This window comes from Tachyglossus aculeatus, chromosome 7 (assembly GCF_015852505.1).
Source record: "Tachyglossus aculeatus isolate mTacAcu1 chromosome 7, mTacAcu1.pri, whole genome shotgun sequence".
NCBI classification, from domain to species: Eukaryota; Metazoa; Chordata; class Mammalia; order Monotremata; family Tachyglossidae; genus Tachyglossus; species Tachyglossus aculeatus.
The window spans coordinates 36673622-36689651 of record NC_052072.1 but is presented as its reverse complement, the minus strand read 5'-3'; the positions used below and the strand labels follow the sequence as shown (position 1 = coordinate 36689651).

Below are 16030 nucleotides of genomic sequence, written 5' to 3'. Positions count from 1 at the left end.
GATGGAGGGAAAAGCCTGGCTTTCAGGAAGCAAGGCTAGGGGTAGGCCAGTGAGCAGCATGGAGTAGACGTCATTCAAAAAAAGGGGTCGTAGAAGGGAGCAGCCGCTACACACATTCCCCCGTTTACGCCTTAGCCGCCTCTGGATTTAGGGAAAAGACAAACCCGGTAGAATCGCGTGGGACGGAACCTTAAATATTCAGGTGAAATCCAGTTGCAACGAACTCATTCATTCATTCAATCGTATTTATTGAGTGCTTACCATATGCAGAGCACTGTATTAAGCGCTTGGGAAGTACAAGTCGGCAACATATAGAGACCCTACCCAACAGCGGGCTCACAGTCTAGAACTCCAGAGCATCACATTGTTCCCCCTCTCCGAACTCAACTGCAGCCCATTTTTGATCCTCGAATAAAGAACCGCGCATTCCAACTGAAATAAATATTGTGTTGAATTTCAGTTTGTACCCAAATTAATCAGTTGATTTGCAATGCGTTAATTTCAGTTTGTACCCAGATTAATCAATTGATTTGCAACGCATTAAACCTGCATTTCTTATGAATTTAATCTCTTTTGTTCGACTAGGAAATCATGGATCGCATCTACAAAAATGTCATGAACAAAGTAAATGGAATGAGCAATTTCCAACGTAACCTGTTTATTTTGGCGTATAATTATAAAATGGAGCAGATTTCCAAAGGCTACAGTACCCCACTCTGTGACAGGTAAGTGGTTTTATGTGGACGGTTTGGCAGAATTGGTGGTTGATAATTTCCACCTAAAATTCAGCTCGGATTTCATCAACTATGGTCTCCTTCGGTTGTTGCTTGGTTCCACCGAAGTTCGGGGAGTCTGTTTACTTTGCAAACTTAAACTGAATCAGTGGTTGAATTGATATTAGCAAAAATGTTAGTAACAAAATCAACGAAATATTCACAGCTAATTTTTCTTGCCGCTTCACCTACAGACGTGGGTCACGTGTGATTCCTTTTCATGTCCAAGCTGAAAACTTCATACCCCAAATTGGGGAACTTTTTTTGTTTTTAAAAAGTCAGCTATTTTATTGCAACAGCCAAAAAGGTCACAACCACTTCTTTTCATCCTTCCGTTCTTAGGTTTGTTTTTCGAAAAGTCCGGAGTCTACTAGGGGGAAACATCCGCCTCTTACTGTGCGGCGGTGCTCCGCTTTCCGCAACAACTCAGCAGTTCATGAATATCTGCTTCTGCTGCCCGGTCGGTCAGGGATACGGACTCACCGAGTCGGCCGGGGCTGGCACAATCACAGAAGGTCAGTGCTGTCTGTCTATTTATTTTATTTTGTTAATATGCTTGGTTTTGTTCTCTGCCTCCCCCTTCTAGACTGGGACCCCACTGTTGGGTAGGGGCCGTCTCTATGTGTTGCCGACTTGTACTTCCCAAGCGCTTAGTACAGTGCTCTGCACACCGTAAGCGCTCAATAAATACGATTGAATGAATGAATGAACGTCCAGCACAGTTCTAGAAGAGTAGTTTGGAAATTCATCCCCAAACTAACAAAGGTTTTAGGGGTGACTAAGAAAACAAGACTGTAGAAGGTATTTGCCGGGCTGGTGATGATTACTTATACTTTTTTTATTTTAGTGTTTTCTACAAACCGTGACATTACAAGAGGTTGCAACACAATATTCCTTAGGAAGCTTTTCATGGAGTGAAACGTGAAATGTTTCCAGATTTACAGATCCTGTTGTGCACTTTTAGAATCAACAGGTGGTCCGCTGAAAGGGTAGTCGATTGTTCAGACTTCCAAATGGAAGCGCCTGTGTTTTTGAAAAAAGATAAGGTTGTTTGTACGTTCATTCATTCAATTCATTCATTCAGTCGTATTTATTGAGCACTTACTGTGTGTAGAGCACTGTACTAAGCGCTTGGGAAGTAGTTATAGAAGCACGAGTTGCAGTCACAGTTGAAGCAGCACGGCCTAGTGGATAGAGCACGGGCCCGAAGTCAGAAAGACCCGGGTTCTAATCCTAGCTCGGTCACTGGTCCTGCTGTGTGGCCTTGGGCAAGTCACTTAACTTCTCTGTGCCTGTTACCTCATCCGTAAAATGAGGTTAAGACTGTGAGCCCCCTGTGGGAAATGAACTGTGTCCATCCCAATTACTCTAGTGCTTAGTGCAGTGCTTGGCACAAAGTAAGCGCTTAACAGATACCATAAGAAAAACTAGCATTTTGATATACATAGCAGCGATTAATAATAGTAATAGTACACATCTTTCCTATGCCATATTGGAATGTAATCTTTGGTTGAGATTTGGAGAGAAACCAATTTTGTGCTTCAGTCAATCTTGTCTTATTGGCACTTACTGTGTGCAGAGCACTGTGCTAAGTGCTTGGAAGTGCACAATATAACATTATGATATAACACTTAACATATTCAAAAAAATATAGCTTTTGGTACCCAAGAAACTTTGAAAAGGAAGATTTTTTTCCCCAGGGCAGAATATAATGGATTTAATTTTTATTGCTGACTCCTCTCTATATTTAATCATGTGGTTTATGGCAAAGTTGTTTGTCTTCATGCCACCAGTTTCCGTAGATATTCAGATATTGAAAAGTGCTTGGGATTCCTCACTCAAATGGTAAAATGAGCCAGCAGCAGTCATACTACTAGTAATAGTTGCCCTCGTTATAGAGCAAACTCAGAAATGAAATGAATTATTACTTCAAGAAAGTAAAATCAAATATTTCAGATATATTCTCCTACAGAATGTTTTGCTTGTTGAGGTGTGTGTGAGTGGGTAGGTTTGTGGGGAAGGGGTGTTAGGTTCCCAATGCACCCTCTGTCTTTTTCTAATTTCATACCGCGAAATGATTTTTACAAAACATTAAACTTTAGACTCAATCTCTGAATGCACCCTCTGTCTTTTTCTAATTTCATCCCGCGAAATGATTTTTACAAAACATTAAACTTTAGACTCAAGCTCTGAATGAATTTGTTATATTCCTAATTCCCTACTTTAGAGTTTTGGGAAAAGATTTGAAAAGATAAATATGGCATCTCAGGATTTAAAAAAATTGAAATTTCCCCTAAGAGTCTTTAGTTTGTGATACTCTTGACAGTATTTATTATATTAGGAAGTTACTTAGTATTCTCAGCGGGATCAAGTTTTAGGATCGAACTGCTACATTTTTGTTGACTTGGGAGATTGCTTTATTTCCAGTCCATGTTTCTTCAATTGCTCTTTCTTATTTTCATCTTAGTTTGGGACTATACTACAGGCAGAGTGGGAGCTCCGTTGGTTTGCTGTGAAATCAAATTAATGAACTGGGAAGAAGGTAAAAAAAAAGTTTTATACAATAAAGTATTAGTATGCAAGATTGCATTTTAAATTAAATTTTAATTTAGCTTTCCCGCACCTATTGTCTTGACATGTAAAATGATTTAATTTGTTGTACTTTCCTTCAAAAGAATTACACTTGCTCAGAGTTTCTTGCCTTGTTGGAAATAATTTCTTTTTTGAAATTATAATTTTCTAAGCATTTAATATTGGATTTTATGTAGGGCAAAGAAAAATATTAAATCAGAGTAGAAATTTGTTACAGCAATAATGTGACTGTATACAACTTTCTTATCTTTTTTTGTCTGAATTATAGATTAGAAGCAAAGGACTTATTTTTGTGGAACCGTTTGAGAACTAAAGAAAAATATTAAATCAGTGTAGGAATTTGGTACAGAGATAATGTGACTGTATACAACTTTCTTATCTTTTTTTTTTATCTGAACTATAGATTAGAAACAAAGGACTTATTTTTTGTGGAACCGTTTGAGAATTAAAGAAAAATATTAAATCGGTGTAGGAATTTGTTACAGAGATAATGTGACTGTATACAACTTTCTTATCTTTTTTTGTCTGAACTATAGATTAGAAACAAAGGACTTATTTTTGTGGAACCGTTTGAGAATTAAAGAAAAATATTAAATCAGTGTAGGAATTTGTTACAGAGATAATGTGACTGTATACAACTTTCTTATCTTTTTTTGTCTGAACTATAGATTAGAACAAAGGACTAATTTTTGTGGAACCTTTTGAGAATTTATATATGTGATTTCACTTATGTTGCTCTAGGTATTACCTATCCAGTAGTAAAATATTCTCCTGAAGACTAACTTGCAGTACCGTGTAACACATCTGGTTATGCGGCTTAAATGGAAACCTAAAAATTGCATCTCGTCCTTTTGAAAATATATCCTAGTCATACGCCTTGTAGAAATCATTCACATGAGTGTTTCTATAACAGTTATTTTCATTTCCTGTCTGTCTTTTGGTTAAATTTGAGTCCAGGGTATTTATGTTAACTACAAGACTAGAGTGGTGACTAAAATTTATCCAGATTCTGTACGTCGTATATAACGGTAGTGGAGAGTTGGCGAGAGTAGAGACTGTACAGCGATTAGGGCTGAAGAGATGGAATATGTGTCCAAGTTGGATGAGTGGGCGAGCTGGAGCGGAGCAGGAGGTCAGTGGATAGAAAGCGGCGGCTGAAGGGTCATCAGGAACACCGAAGTGGCCACTGAAGTCCCCAAGGATCAGTGTAGGGATGGAAAAAGAGAGAAGGAATGTGAGAAGGGCTTCAATCAATCAATCAATCAATCGTATTTATTGAGCGCTTACTATGTGCAGAGCACTGTACCAAGCGCTTGGGAAGTACAAATTGGCATCACATAGAGACAGTCCCTACCCAACAGTGGGCTCACAGTCTAAAAGGGGGAGACAGAGAACAGAACCAAACATACCAACAAAATAAAATAAGTAGGATAGAAATGTACAAGTAAAATAAATAAATAAATAAATAAATAGAGTAATAAATATGTACAACCATATATACATATATACAGGTGCTGTGGGGAAGGGAAGGAGGCTTCGAAATGGTTCGAAAAGTTGGAGCATGGGAGAGGGTGGGAGATGACCGTGACTAGTATCTGGAGTGGGGTTTAGAGAGGCAGATGAAATGGACTCCAAAGGAAGGGGAAGAAAGGGATGGGAGAGGTGGAATGGTGCGAAAGCGGCCCTGGGGAGCGAGACGGACACTTTCCCCCTTTCCCGGTGATTCTGGGATGAGGCCCCCTCTGGAGAGAGCGACAGGGGAGACTACGTCATATGGGGAGAGCCAGGTTTCAGTGATGGCGAGGAGGAGCGGGGAGTGGGTCAGAAACAGGTCAAGGATGAAGGGGGAAGTTAATTAATAGTTTAATTAACTAGATTAACAGTTATGGTATTTTGTCAAGTGCTTACTTTCATTCATTCATTCATTCGGTCGTATTTATTGAGCGCTTACTGTGTGCAGAGCTCTGTACTAAGCGCTTGGGAAGTCCAAGTTGGCAACATATAGAGACGGTCCCTACCCAACAGTGGGCTCCCAGTCTAGAAGGGGGAGACAGTGTGCCGAGCAGCGCTGTAAGCGCTGGGATAGAAACAGGGTAATCAGGTTGTCCCATGTGGGGCTCACACTTTAATCCCCATTTGACAGAGGGGGTAACTGAGGGGGAAGCTTTCCCTTCCCTTCCTCTATTCCTCTCACCTGTCATCCGTAGAAGACTGAGGTCCCTCAGGTCATTTCTGCGGCAGGCAGGAGCAGGTCTGTTGCCTTGAAGTGTGTGGCATCTTTGCAGTGCACCCAGTTATCCTATAACCCTGCAATTGCATTCTTGTAAAATTGGGCATTAAGGAAAATTTTTAAGTTCTCACTGGATCCAATGGCACGCGCCCATGCCGAAACCCTTTTTTTCTGACGCTGCTGATCAGATGCTGTGTCCAAAACACTTGCATTGTCAGCCAGACGTTCCCTAGTTCTCTGAGAACATTCTGGATAGAAACTGAGTCTGGCTTAATGAGAGCGAATCTCCATTATGTCCCTGACTTTCTGCGAGCATCACAAACTTCACGTTAGGGGCCACAGAGTTCTGTGAGCCCCAGATACTTTTGTGATACTTTTGTAGTTCTACTTGAGAGCGTGAGCTTCTCGAAGGAAGGGACCAGGATGTAGGCATGGTAATAATAATGATGGTATTCGTTAAGCGCTTGCTGAGTGCCAAGCACGGTTCTCAGCACTGGGATAGATAGAGGGTTATCAGGTTGTCCCACGTCTTAATCCCCCTTTTACAGATGAGGGAATTGAGGCACAGAGAAGTTAAATGACTTGCCCAAAGTCACACAGCTGATAAGTGGCATAGCCGGGATTAGAACCCATGACCTCTGACTCACAACCACGGACTCTTTCCACTAAGCCACGCTGCTTCTATACTTAGTACTTATAGCTATGTGATTTTTTCCCCCCCACTTCATTAATTTAGATCTAGACTGGAAGCTCCTTGTCGACAGGGATCGTGTCTACTAGCTCTACCGTAATAGTACTCTGTCAAGCGCTTAGTACAGTGCTCCGCACAGAGTAAGCGGCTCAATAAATGTCTTTGATTCAGATTTTGTAGTGGATGAGCCCACTGTTGGGTAGGGACTGTCTCTATATGTTGCCAACTTGTACTTCCCAAGCACTTAGTACAGTGCTCTGCACACAGTAAGTGCTCAATAAATACGATTGATTAGCGTTCCTATTAACGGCTGCCCAGAATCTAGAGTTTTCGTGCTGTAGGGAGTAGGCATTGCCCATTTTAATTTGGAAGATGCATCACCAATAAGGGATTTCAAACAATGGAATTTTCCTTAGGAATTCAGTTGTAAAATCTATCCACCTAATTCTTAAGCAGACTAGAGCATTTAGTTGCCTGTTTCTAGTTAAAAATCACGCTAATCTTTTCCAATCCAAGTACATGCTCGGAATTGTATTCCCTCTATATAAAACTAAACTTAAGGAAGAATGAAGATAACTTTCTGTGTCTATTCTAGTGATAGTTTCACTTTTTCATGTCCTCTGATGAAAAAACGATAGCACTAGATGTTTGCTCAAAGTATTCTCTCTAATAGGTGGATACCATAATACCGATAAACCACGCCCAAGAGGGGAGATTCTTATTGGTGGCCAGAATGTGACAATGGGATACTACAAAAACGAGTCAAAAACCAAAGCTGATTTTTTTGAAGACGAAAATGGACAAAGATGGCTCTATACTGGAGATATTGGAGAGTTTGATCCAGATGGATGTTTAAAGATCATTGGTGAGAGCTATAGACCGTGTTGGTGTTTAATCCTTCTGAGATGGTTTTTAAAATGGAATGGTACACATTTAGGGGAGTTATACAGAAATAATTTGATAATATACAATTTGTTGGTATTTTTACCTATGAAGAGTATTCCTGCAGTTCTGCTTGAGAGTGTGAGCTCCATGAAGGAAGGGACCAGGTTGTATGCAGGGTCTGTGTTCAATACGTGATGGAGTGCCCTGTTGGTATACTTATGTCTAGCGGCCTTCACAGGTAAAAAAATGAGAACTGGGCTGTGCAGAACAAAAAACAGACTTTTTCAAAAGTAATGGTAATTTGGTTTCTTTCGAATTAGTGGTGCTTGATTATTTTGTTCATTTGGTCTTGTTTCAAACTGTTGTAGAAAATTATTTGTGTTTATTGCTGTTACTTGGTTAGATCAGTTTTCAACTTGGGGAATCCTGAGGCATATTTCACTTCATAAAGGTGTATCCCCACTTCACAAACGCTGGTGTTTTTTGTTTAAGCTGTTATTTTTATATATATATAATAGCATTTATTAAGCGCTTACTATGTGCAAAGCACTGTTCTAAGCGCTAGGGAGGTTACAGGGTGATCAGGTTGTCCCATGGTGGGCTCACAGTCTTCATCCCAATTTTACAGATGAGGTAACTGAGGCCCAGAGAAGTGAAGTGACTTGCCCAGAGTCACACAGCTGACAAGTGGTGGAGCCAGAATTTGAACCCACGAGCCAAAGCCCAGGCTCTTTCCACTGAGCCACGCTGCTGCTCCGGAAGTTATTCAGAACCATGGGTCACTTCTCAGAGGCACACATTATGGCAGAGTTGGATTTATTGAGATATATTTAACAGCTTAATTTCAAAATAGTTTTGAAATTTTAATTTGAAAGATTTTAAAATAGTCAATTTCAAAATAGTTTTGGAAGTCTGTTCTGTCCTTTCCACATTATTCATCCAAAAAAGCATCCTTTAGTTGACTGTCGGAGGCCCAGTTTTGAATGTCGAGGATGGTTTTTGATTCTGCTTCTTCGTATTCTCATCTCCGCCGTTCCTGATCTCCACATGCGAGGGTGTGTCAGTCTGCCCCCGTTCTATTCCAGCAGTCCACACAGTAGGCCGCGTTGTTTGAGGTTGTGCTGGAGAGACTTCCTTTGGCTCTCTGCCTGCAGTTGGCCCACTTAAATTGGTAACAGAGCAGTGAGAGATGAATAGAGACCTAGAAAGAGGCTGAAAAAGAAGCGAGCTGCTACCCCACACATCAGAGATCACTGTGCAGAGAGAGGAAAGATGGATCCAAAGAGACTCATTCTCCCCAGATGACAAATAAGCTGGCTCAGCCAAGAGGGACTATCAATCATCATGATATTTATTGAGCACTACCTTTGATGGGAAGCTAAAAGGCACCTCCCTATCTTCCACCCTCACTCTCTCACCTCCTGCACAGCTATTCTGTGGTGATAAAATAGATAGGACAATGGACAAATAAAAAAAGGCAGGAAACAGGGAGGGAGACATAAACAGAGAAGAGAAATAGGGTCAAGGAGAATAAGTGTGAGACAAAGAACACAAGATTAAAAAAATTAGTTAAATGGGGTATTTATTGAGCACTAACTTTGTGCAAAGAACCGTGCTAAACACCTGGGAGAGGACAGTACAGTCGAATTGGTAGACAAGATCCTTTATGCGCTCATGTGCGCTTTATAGCTTTTTACTACATCTGCTACTACTATTACTACTTCTGCTATGACTGAAAGTAGGGGATTGCCTTGGCAGTTATACAATTAATTGTCTCAGGACATTAGCAATTAACTGATGCCCTTCTTTATACCTAAAACAGAGGTGCTGTTCCACTCTTCCTGAGGAGGTAGAAGATCCTTTAGTAATGAAAGATATTAGTGTTGTGTGGAGTGGGGAAAGTTTGAGGGTCTCATCCCCTCCTCCCCATATCGATCCGGCTGGGCTAGCATCTTGGGAGACAGGGAAGCGGCCCGGCCTAGAGGAAAGACCGTGGGCTTGGGAGTCAGAGGACCTGGGTTCTAATTCTGGTTCTCCCAATTGTCTGCTGTTTAACCTTTCATCTGTAAAATGAGGATTAAATGCTACTCCGTGTTCCTTAGACTGTGAGCCCCATGTGGTTCAGAGATTGTCTCCTATTTGCATTTGAGCATCTTGTATGTGTCCCAGTGCTCAGTACAGTGTTTAGCCCGTAATAAGTGCTTAATGAGTACCATAATCATCATCCTGTAGGCTGCCATTTTGTTCTCTGCTTTTCCTGCTCTGATGGCAGGTGGGGATTTACGATGAGGGGAATATGAGGCCTGCCTGGTTGGGAGGTTGAAGGCCCAGATGGGTTGGCTTCCACCTGCTCCCCCAACCAGCTAGATTTATGGCTTGAAATCTCCCAAGGCTGGCTCATTCAGTGGGTGAAGGGGAGAGAAGTGGGTTAGTCACCTAAAAGAATCGGGCCCCGTAGGATTCCTCCACCACTCATCTAGGTAACCCCGGGTCCAGGTGCTCGGGAACAGACACCTGAGAAGCATCATTGGACGAATCCATTTACAGATGCCAGCCCGAACTGTCAGTCAGTCAGTCGTATTTATTGAGCGCCTCCAGTGTGTAGAGCCCTGTAATAATAATAATAATAATAATGGTATTTATTAAGCGCTTACTTTGTGCAAAGCTCTGTTCTAAGTGCTGGGGAGATTACAAGGTGATCAGGTTGTCCCACAGGGGGCTACCAGTCTCAATCCTCATTTTACAGATGAGGGAACTGAGGCCCAGAGAAGTTAAGTGACTTGCCCAAAGTCACCCAGCTGACAAGTGGCGGAGGCAGGATTTGAACCCATGACCTCTGAATCCAAAGCCCCTGCTCTTTCCACTGAGCCACGCCTGTACTAAGCACTGGGGAGAGTACAGTGCAGCAATAAACTGCAAATGGGGGACTCTGAGAGCTACAGACCACCAAACAGCCAGCAATGTAACCCAGTGCCATTATGCAACTTCACCCGTATTGTGTGGATGGAAATGACGCCAATCAAATTGTGACTTTTAACACGGCAACAGCTTACAGTTTTGTTCATGACAAAGAGAGGCCTACTGATTTGCCTATGATATGCAGAGCTAAGGAATTTGTGTAAATATTAGTGGGGTATTAGGCTGAAGATAATCAGGGCTATGTAGAGCACTTTGTGAAACCTCTATGCACTCCAGTGAGTCTGTCTAAACTTCATCATACTATAGACAGGCTGCAAAGTGGCTCCCCCATCCCTATTATAGACCAAAGAGGGTGTTCTGAAAGGGTAGCAACACATTTTCAATCATCTTCTCTCTACATCTTCCACAATTTTAGAGAAGGATCTATGAAGAGGAACTGCACCTTTTTTGGGGGGTGGGTGGGAAGGTTCCCAAGCACCTTAACAAGGTGCTGTGCACTCTGAAGAGCTCAGTAGAAGTTGCAGTGTGACCGTATTAGCTCGAAATGGTGGATCCAGTTGTTGACTATTTCTGCTCCGGTAACTGATATTTCAATTCTTCTTGGCCAACAGATCGTAAAAAGGACCTTGTAAAACTTCAGGCCGGAGAATATGTCTCCCTTGGCAAAGTTGAGGCAGCTTTGAAGAATCTCCCACTAATAGATAATATATGTGCATATGCAAACAGGTAAGGCAGATAAACCAGGGCTGCTTGTGATTTATTATTCTTTTATTCTGGAGAGAGCAATGTGAAGCGCTCCCTCCCCCCCAACCTTCCAAGCGGTCAAGTTTTCTTTGGAAATGTAAGTATTCTGGGTTTTATTCCTCGCAGACTGTTGGGTAATCTGTTTGGCCAAGTGCCATCCAGCTTTGCAAAATCATTTTCAGGAATGATTTTTGCTCGGGAAATTTTATTTGGTCAGGATTGAGCCCTTGGCATTTCTGTAGAAAGGGAATTTAGCTTCTGAACGCCACACCCTGTTAAAATAGAGGCTGGGAACTGCCCAGCCGCCCCCGTTGGGTGTTTCTTAGCCCAGTCTGTTGCTTACCCCTGGACCTACCCCCTTACAGACAAACCCTGCCAAGGAAAAAAGGCAGTATTTGCAGTATTTGCTTTGGAATGGGGTCTTCCAGAATGCCACTATTTTCTGGGACTTTTCTGTGTCACATATTTCTACAGGGAGCTGAACGGTGACTGTAAGGTTTGCAACTTGGAATTGTTTAGTGTTCATACCCTGAAAATCCCGTAGGGGTTATTTTTAATGAAATTTTTCTTCATAATGATAATGATGGTGTTAAGTGCTTACTGTGTGACAAGCACTGTTCTAAGCGCTGGGGTTATACAAAATTATCAGGTCGTCCCACGTGGGGCTCACAGTCTTAATCCCCATTTTACAGATGAGGTAACTGAGGCACACAGAAGTGAAGTGACTTGCCCAAAGCCACACAGCTAAGTGGCAGAGCCTAATAACGATGGCATTTGCTAAGCGCTTACTATGTGTCAAGCACTGTTCTAAGCGCTGGGGTAGAGGCAAGCTAATCAATCAGTCAATCGTATTGAGCGCTTACTGTGTGCAGAGCACTGTACTAAGCGCTTGGGAAGTACAAGTTGGCAACATATCATCATCAATCGTATTTATTGAGCGCTTACTGTGTGCAGAGCACTGTACTAAGCACTTGGGAAGTCAATCAATCGTATTTATTGAGCGCTTACTGTGTGCAGAGCACTGTACTAAGCGCTTGGGAAGTACAAGTTGGCAACATATCATCATCAGTCGTATTTATTGAGCGCTTACTGTGTGCAGAGCACTGTACTAAGCGCTTGGGAAGTACAAGTTGGCAACATATAGAGACAGTCCCTACCCAACAGTGTTGGACACAATCCCTGTCCCACAAGGGGCTCACAGTCTTAATCCCCATTTTACAGATGAGATAACTGAGGCACAGGGAAGTGAAGTGACTTGCTCAAGGTCACCCAGCAGACAAGCGGCGGAGCCGGGATTAGAACCCAGGTCCTTCTTGACTCCCAAGCCCGGTCTCTATTCACTAAGCCAGGCTGCTTCCTGATATTTCAGCTAAACTATCCTTTATCATTTCAGTTTCCAGTCGTACGTCATTGGATTTGTGGTGCCAAATCAAAAGGAGCTGACGGAGCTAGCTCGACAAAAGGGATTTCAAGGAACTTGGGAGGAGCTCTGCAACAGCGCGGAAATGGAAAAGGAGGTTCTCAAAGTGCTGTCTGACGCTGCCATTTCAGGTGAGCGCTTAGCTGATGCTGTAACGTCTTCCCTCCGGATTTTGTGTAGACTGTGCCCTGAAGGTTGAAAGTGACAGGACGTCTTTCCGGCATTTTCTATGGATAGGGAGAACGACGCAGGGAATGGGAGTTCCAACCAAAGAGAGGACATGGGTGAGGGGTCGGCAGGGAGATAGACCCCACTGCTGGGTAGGGACTGTCTCTATATGTTGCCAACTTGTACTTTCCAAGCGCTTAGTACAGTTCTCTGCACACAGCGCTCAATAAATATGATTGATGATGACAAAATTGAGTTAGAGTGAGTTATTGGCATTAGTGGAGCAAAGCGAGTGTGCTAGTTTATAGAAGGAAATCACTGACATAAAATAAAGGGAAAACTGAGTGCTCTAAAGCTGATAGTAAGGTCATCTTCCTCTCCCCCTCCCCATCCCCCCTGCCCTACCTCCTTCCCCTCCCCACAGCACCTGTATGTATGTTTGTACAGATTTCACTTGTACATATTTACTATTCTATTCATTTTATTTGGTTAATATGTTTTGTTTTGTTGTCTGTCTCCCCCTTCTAGACTGGGAGCCCGCTGTTGGGTAGGGACTGTCTCTATATGTTGCCAACTTGGACTTCCCAAGCGCTTAGTCCAGTGCTCTGCACACAGTAAGCGCTCAATAAATACGATTGAATGAATGAATGGATAGGGAAGCCGTTCGCTGATGCAGGCCGCTTTCCCTCCCGATTTCGGACAGAATGCCTTGAGGGGATCAGGGAACGTTGTCCCGGCTTGATAGGAGATGATGCGATTTGGGAAGGAAAGGTTGGGCTCGTGAGTGATGGATTAGTCGAGGCAGACTAATAGGTTATAAGTCTTGTAGACTTTAGTCTTTTAGACTTAGTCTTTTAGTCTTTTAGACTGTGAGCCCACTGTTGGGTAGGGACTATCTCTATATGTTGCCAGCTTGTACTTCCCAAGCGCTTAGTACAGTGCTCTGCACACAGTAAGCGCTCAATAAATACGATTGATGATGATGAGGTCATCTTCTAACCCGAGCATAGGTGGTCACGGTCAACGGACGTGATGGGGGTGGAAATCACCCCTCGGCTTTCTGTCACAGGCCCCCAGGCCTGCTCATCCCAGGAGCCCGCTGTTGGGTAGGGACCGTCTCTATATGTTGCCAACTTGTACTTTGCAAGCGTTTAGTACAGTGCTCTGCACACCTTAAGCGCTCAGTAAATACAGCTGAATGAATGACTGATGGGACTTGAGAGTTTGTCCATCCAGCGGGGTGGGGGGCGATCCTAAATGTCTATGAAACCCTCTTCTTCCCCCACCCACCCCCCAATCCCTCTCCCATTTCACCTCTACACTCAAATTGAATAGGTAGTACCCCTGACCCCGAGTTTTTCTTAATACGGGCTTTATCAAGAGTCATGTTGCGAAACTGACTGCGCTCTGTTTTTGAAGGCTTTGTTAGATGAGTAGATATTTCAAGATAGCAAAAGGTGTAGAGTATTAACGAATCTTTTACCAAACTCCAGACATTCAGCACTTTGGAAGAAACGGTTTGGTTTTGACCACTGTCTAGCTTGGTTGAGTTTGAAACTGCAGCCCAACTTCAGAGCGAAGGATCAAGCTTTGCTTCACTAGAACTGAATTGTAAACAGAGCAGATACTTTTCAATTTGAGATAAAACAGTTTCTGCGGTAGTTTACTATTTATGTAATTATTGCATGATTTTGATTCTTCCTATTGGAATGTCCCTTAAGGGGCTTTTATCATTTGTACCGGTAAGATAGATGTGAAGCCTAAATGTGTTTTGCCCTAAGCAGTTACAGTCAGTGAGGCTGAATGAAAAACATTGGTTTTTTGAACCTAGTTCGACAGACCCAGACTCAGTCCAGAAGAAAAGCAGCGTGGCTCAGTGGAAAGAGCCCGGGCTTTGGAGTCAGAGGTCTTGGGTTCAAATCCCAACTCCGCCAGTTGTCAGCTGTGTGACTTTGGGCACCTCACTTCTCTGTGCCTCAGTTACCTCATCTGTAAAATGGGGATTAAGACTGTGAGCCCCCCGTGGGACAACCTGATCACCTTGTACCCTCCCCAGCGCTTAGAACAGTGCTTTGCACGTAGTAAGCGCTTAATAAATGCCATCATCATCATTATTATTATTAAAAGAGAAATTGTAAAGAGAAAAGAATTGGAAAAAAGGGGGAGGGCCTGTACGTCTATGGAACATGAATGGGTTTTCATGGTTATGACTTTTAAAACCTTTTTATTTCTTTAACCCTGGCAGCAAGTCTGGAAAAATTTGAAATTCCCATGAAAATTCGCTTGAGCCCTGAACCGTGGACCCCTGAAACAGGTCTGGTAACAGATGCCTTCAAACTAAAACGCAAAGAGCTTAAGACACATTACCAGGAGGACATTGAACGAATGTATGGAAGAAAATAATTCTTTTTTCCTCTCCCCGTCAGCTTGCTACAGTGAGCTCAGATCAAATAGGAAAATACTTGAATTGCGGGTCTCTCCCTCGAGACAAACTCCATTCCTCATTTTCAGCCTAAAACTGTTATTTTTCATCCCACCCCATTCTTAACTGACAGGATAAGTAAAATGTTAAGACAGCAAACCTGTGTCTGTCTGTTCTTTGGTTTTTTCTCTCAGTTCCTTTCACTACCTGTGACTGTTCTTGTCGGTTTGTGGATTTTCCTAAATCAATATTGAGCAAGCAAGGATTTTGAAGTGTCTGATTTTTAAACATGATTTGTAAATCCGGAGTAATGTTCAGTTTGTAACTTTTTAAAGCGTGGATGTATAGAGGGATAACTAGGACATATAAGAAATTGTTACTTTGGAGGAGCCTTTTTTTTACTTACAGTATTTAAAAACAAAAGGGTGTTGGTGTGAAATGATGTAAATTTCAAAAGCTCATGTTCCAATCATTGTTGGATAGAAGTACCAGATTTGCTGTGTATTACCATATGCATTTTAGAGAAATAGGCATCTTCACATATGATTTATGAACTCGTCCCCACCTGAATATGTGCCTGACAGGTTCTTCTCTAAATATTTAATTTTTTTTACTGGAAACGATAAAATGAGGTCATGGCACTGTATATAATGAGGTAGCACCATAGGTTATGTGTAATAAAGCAGAAGATATTTAGCACAGCAAATAGTCTCTGAGAGTTCACTTTCAAAACGTATTGAGACGATTTTATATAAATAGTGTTAAAACTAGACGGAACTCTAAATTGTTGAATAAAGTCAATTCTGGAAATTTCACAACTTGTGTGTGAAAGGTGAGACTTGGGCGGGGGGAAAGAATCAGCCCCTGTCTCATCAGCCTTGTACACTCATTTGGTTTTCTTGATTTCACTACTTCTCAATTTTGAAAACTGGTCTCTCCTAAAGGAAATCTACATGGTTTAATTATTGCCTGTTCTTTTGAAAATTTAGGATCTTTCTTTTGATTTAGCTTTTTTCACCAAGTTTATTTATTTTACCTGGTAACTATTAATTGTAGCCAGATTATTTGGGAAAAGAAGTTTCGGCTTCTGTCTTCCAGCATATCAATTGTTCTCATTTTGAGATTTGGGATGCTTTCTAAGATTAGGAAGATGTTTATTTGGATATTGGGGGATATGTATCGTGGA

At 42.1% G+C, this 16030-nt stretch overlaps 1 protein-coding gene across 2 annotated transcripts in view; it reads left to right on the top strand.

The window, feature by feature from the left end:
- ACSL3 (acyl-CoA synthetase long chain family member 3) overlaps positions 1-15670 on the top strand; it is a 182606-nt gene extending 166936 nt beyond the window's left edge. For both annotated transcript variants that reach the window (XM_038748857.1, XM_038748858.1), the window contains 7 exons: positions 586-725; positions 1116-1288; positions 3241-3315; positions 6960-7151; positions 10702-10816; positions 12228-12385; positions 14668-15670. In XM_038748857.1, the coding sequence (XP_038604785.1) occupies positions 586-725; positions 1116-1288; positions 3241-3315; positions 6960-7151; positions 10702-10816; positions 12228-12385; positions 14668-14825 (1011 nt within the window). In that variant the 3' untranslated portion in view covers positions 14826-15670. The remainder of the gene's footprint in view (positions 1-585; positions 726-1115; positions 1289-3240; positions 3316-6959; positions 7152-10701; positions 10817-12227; positions 12386-14667) is intronic.
- Positions 15671-16030: the final 360 nt, after the last annotated feature.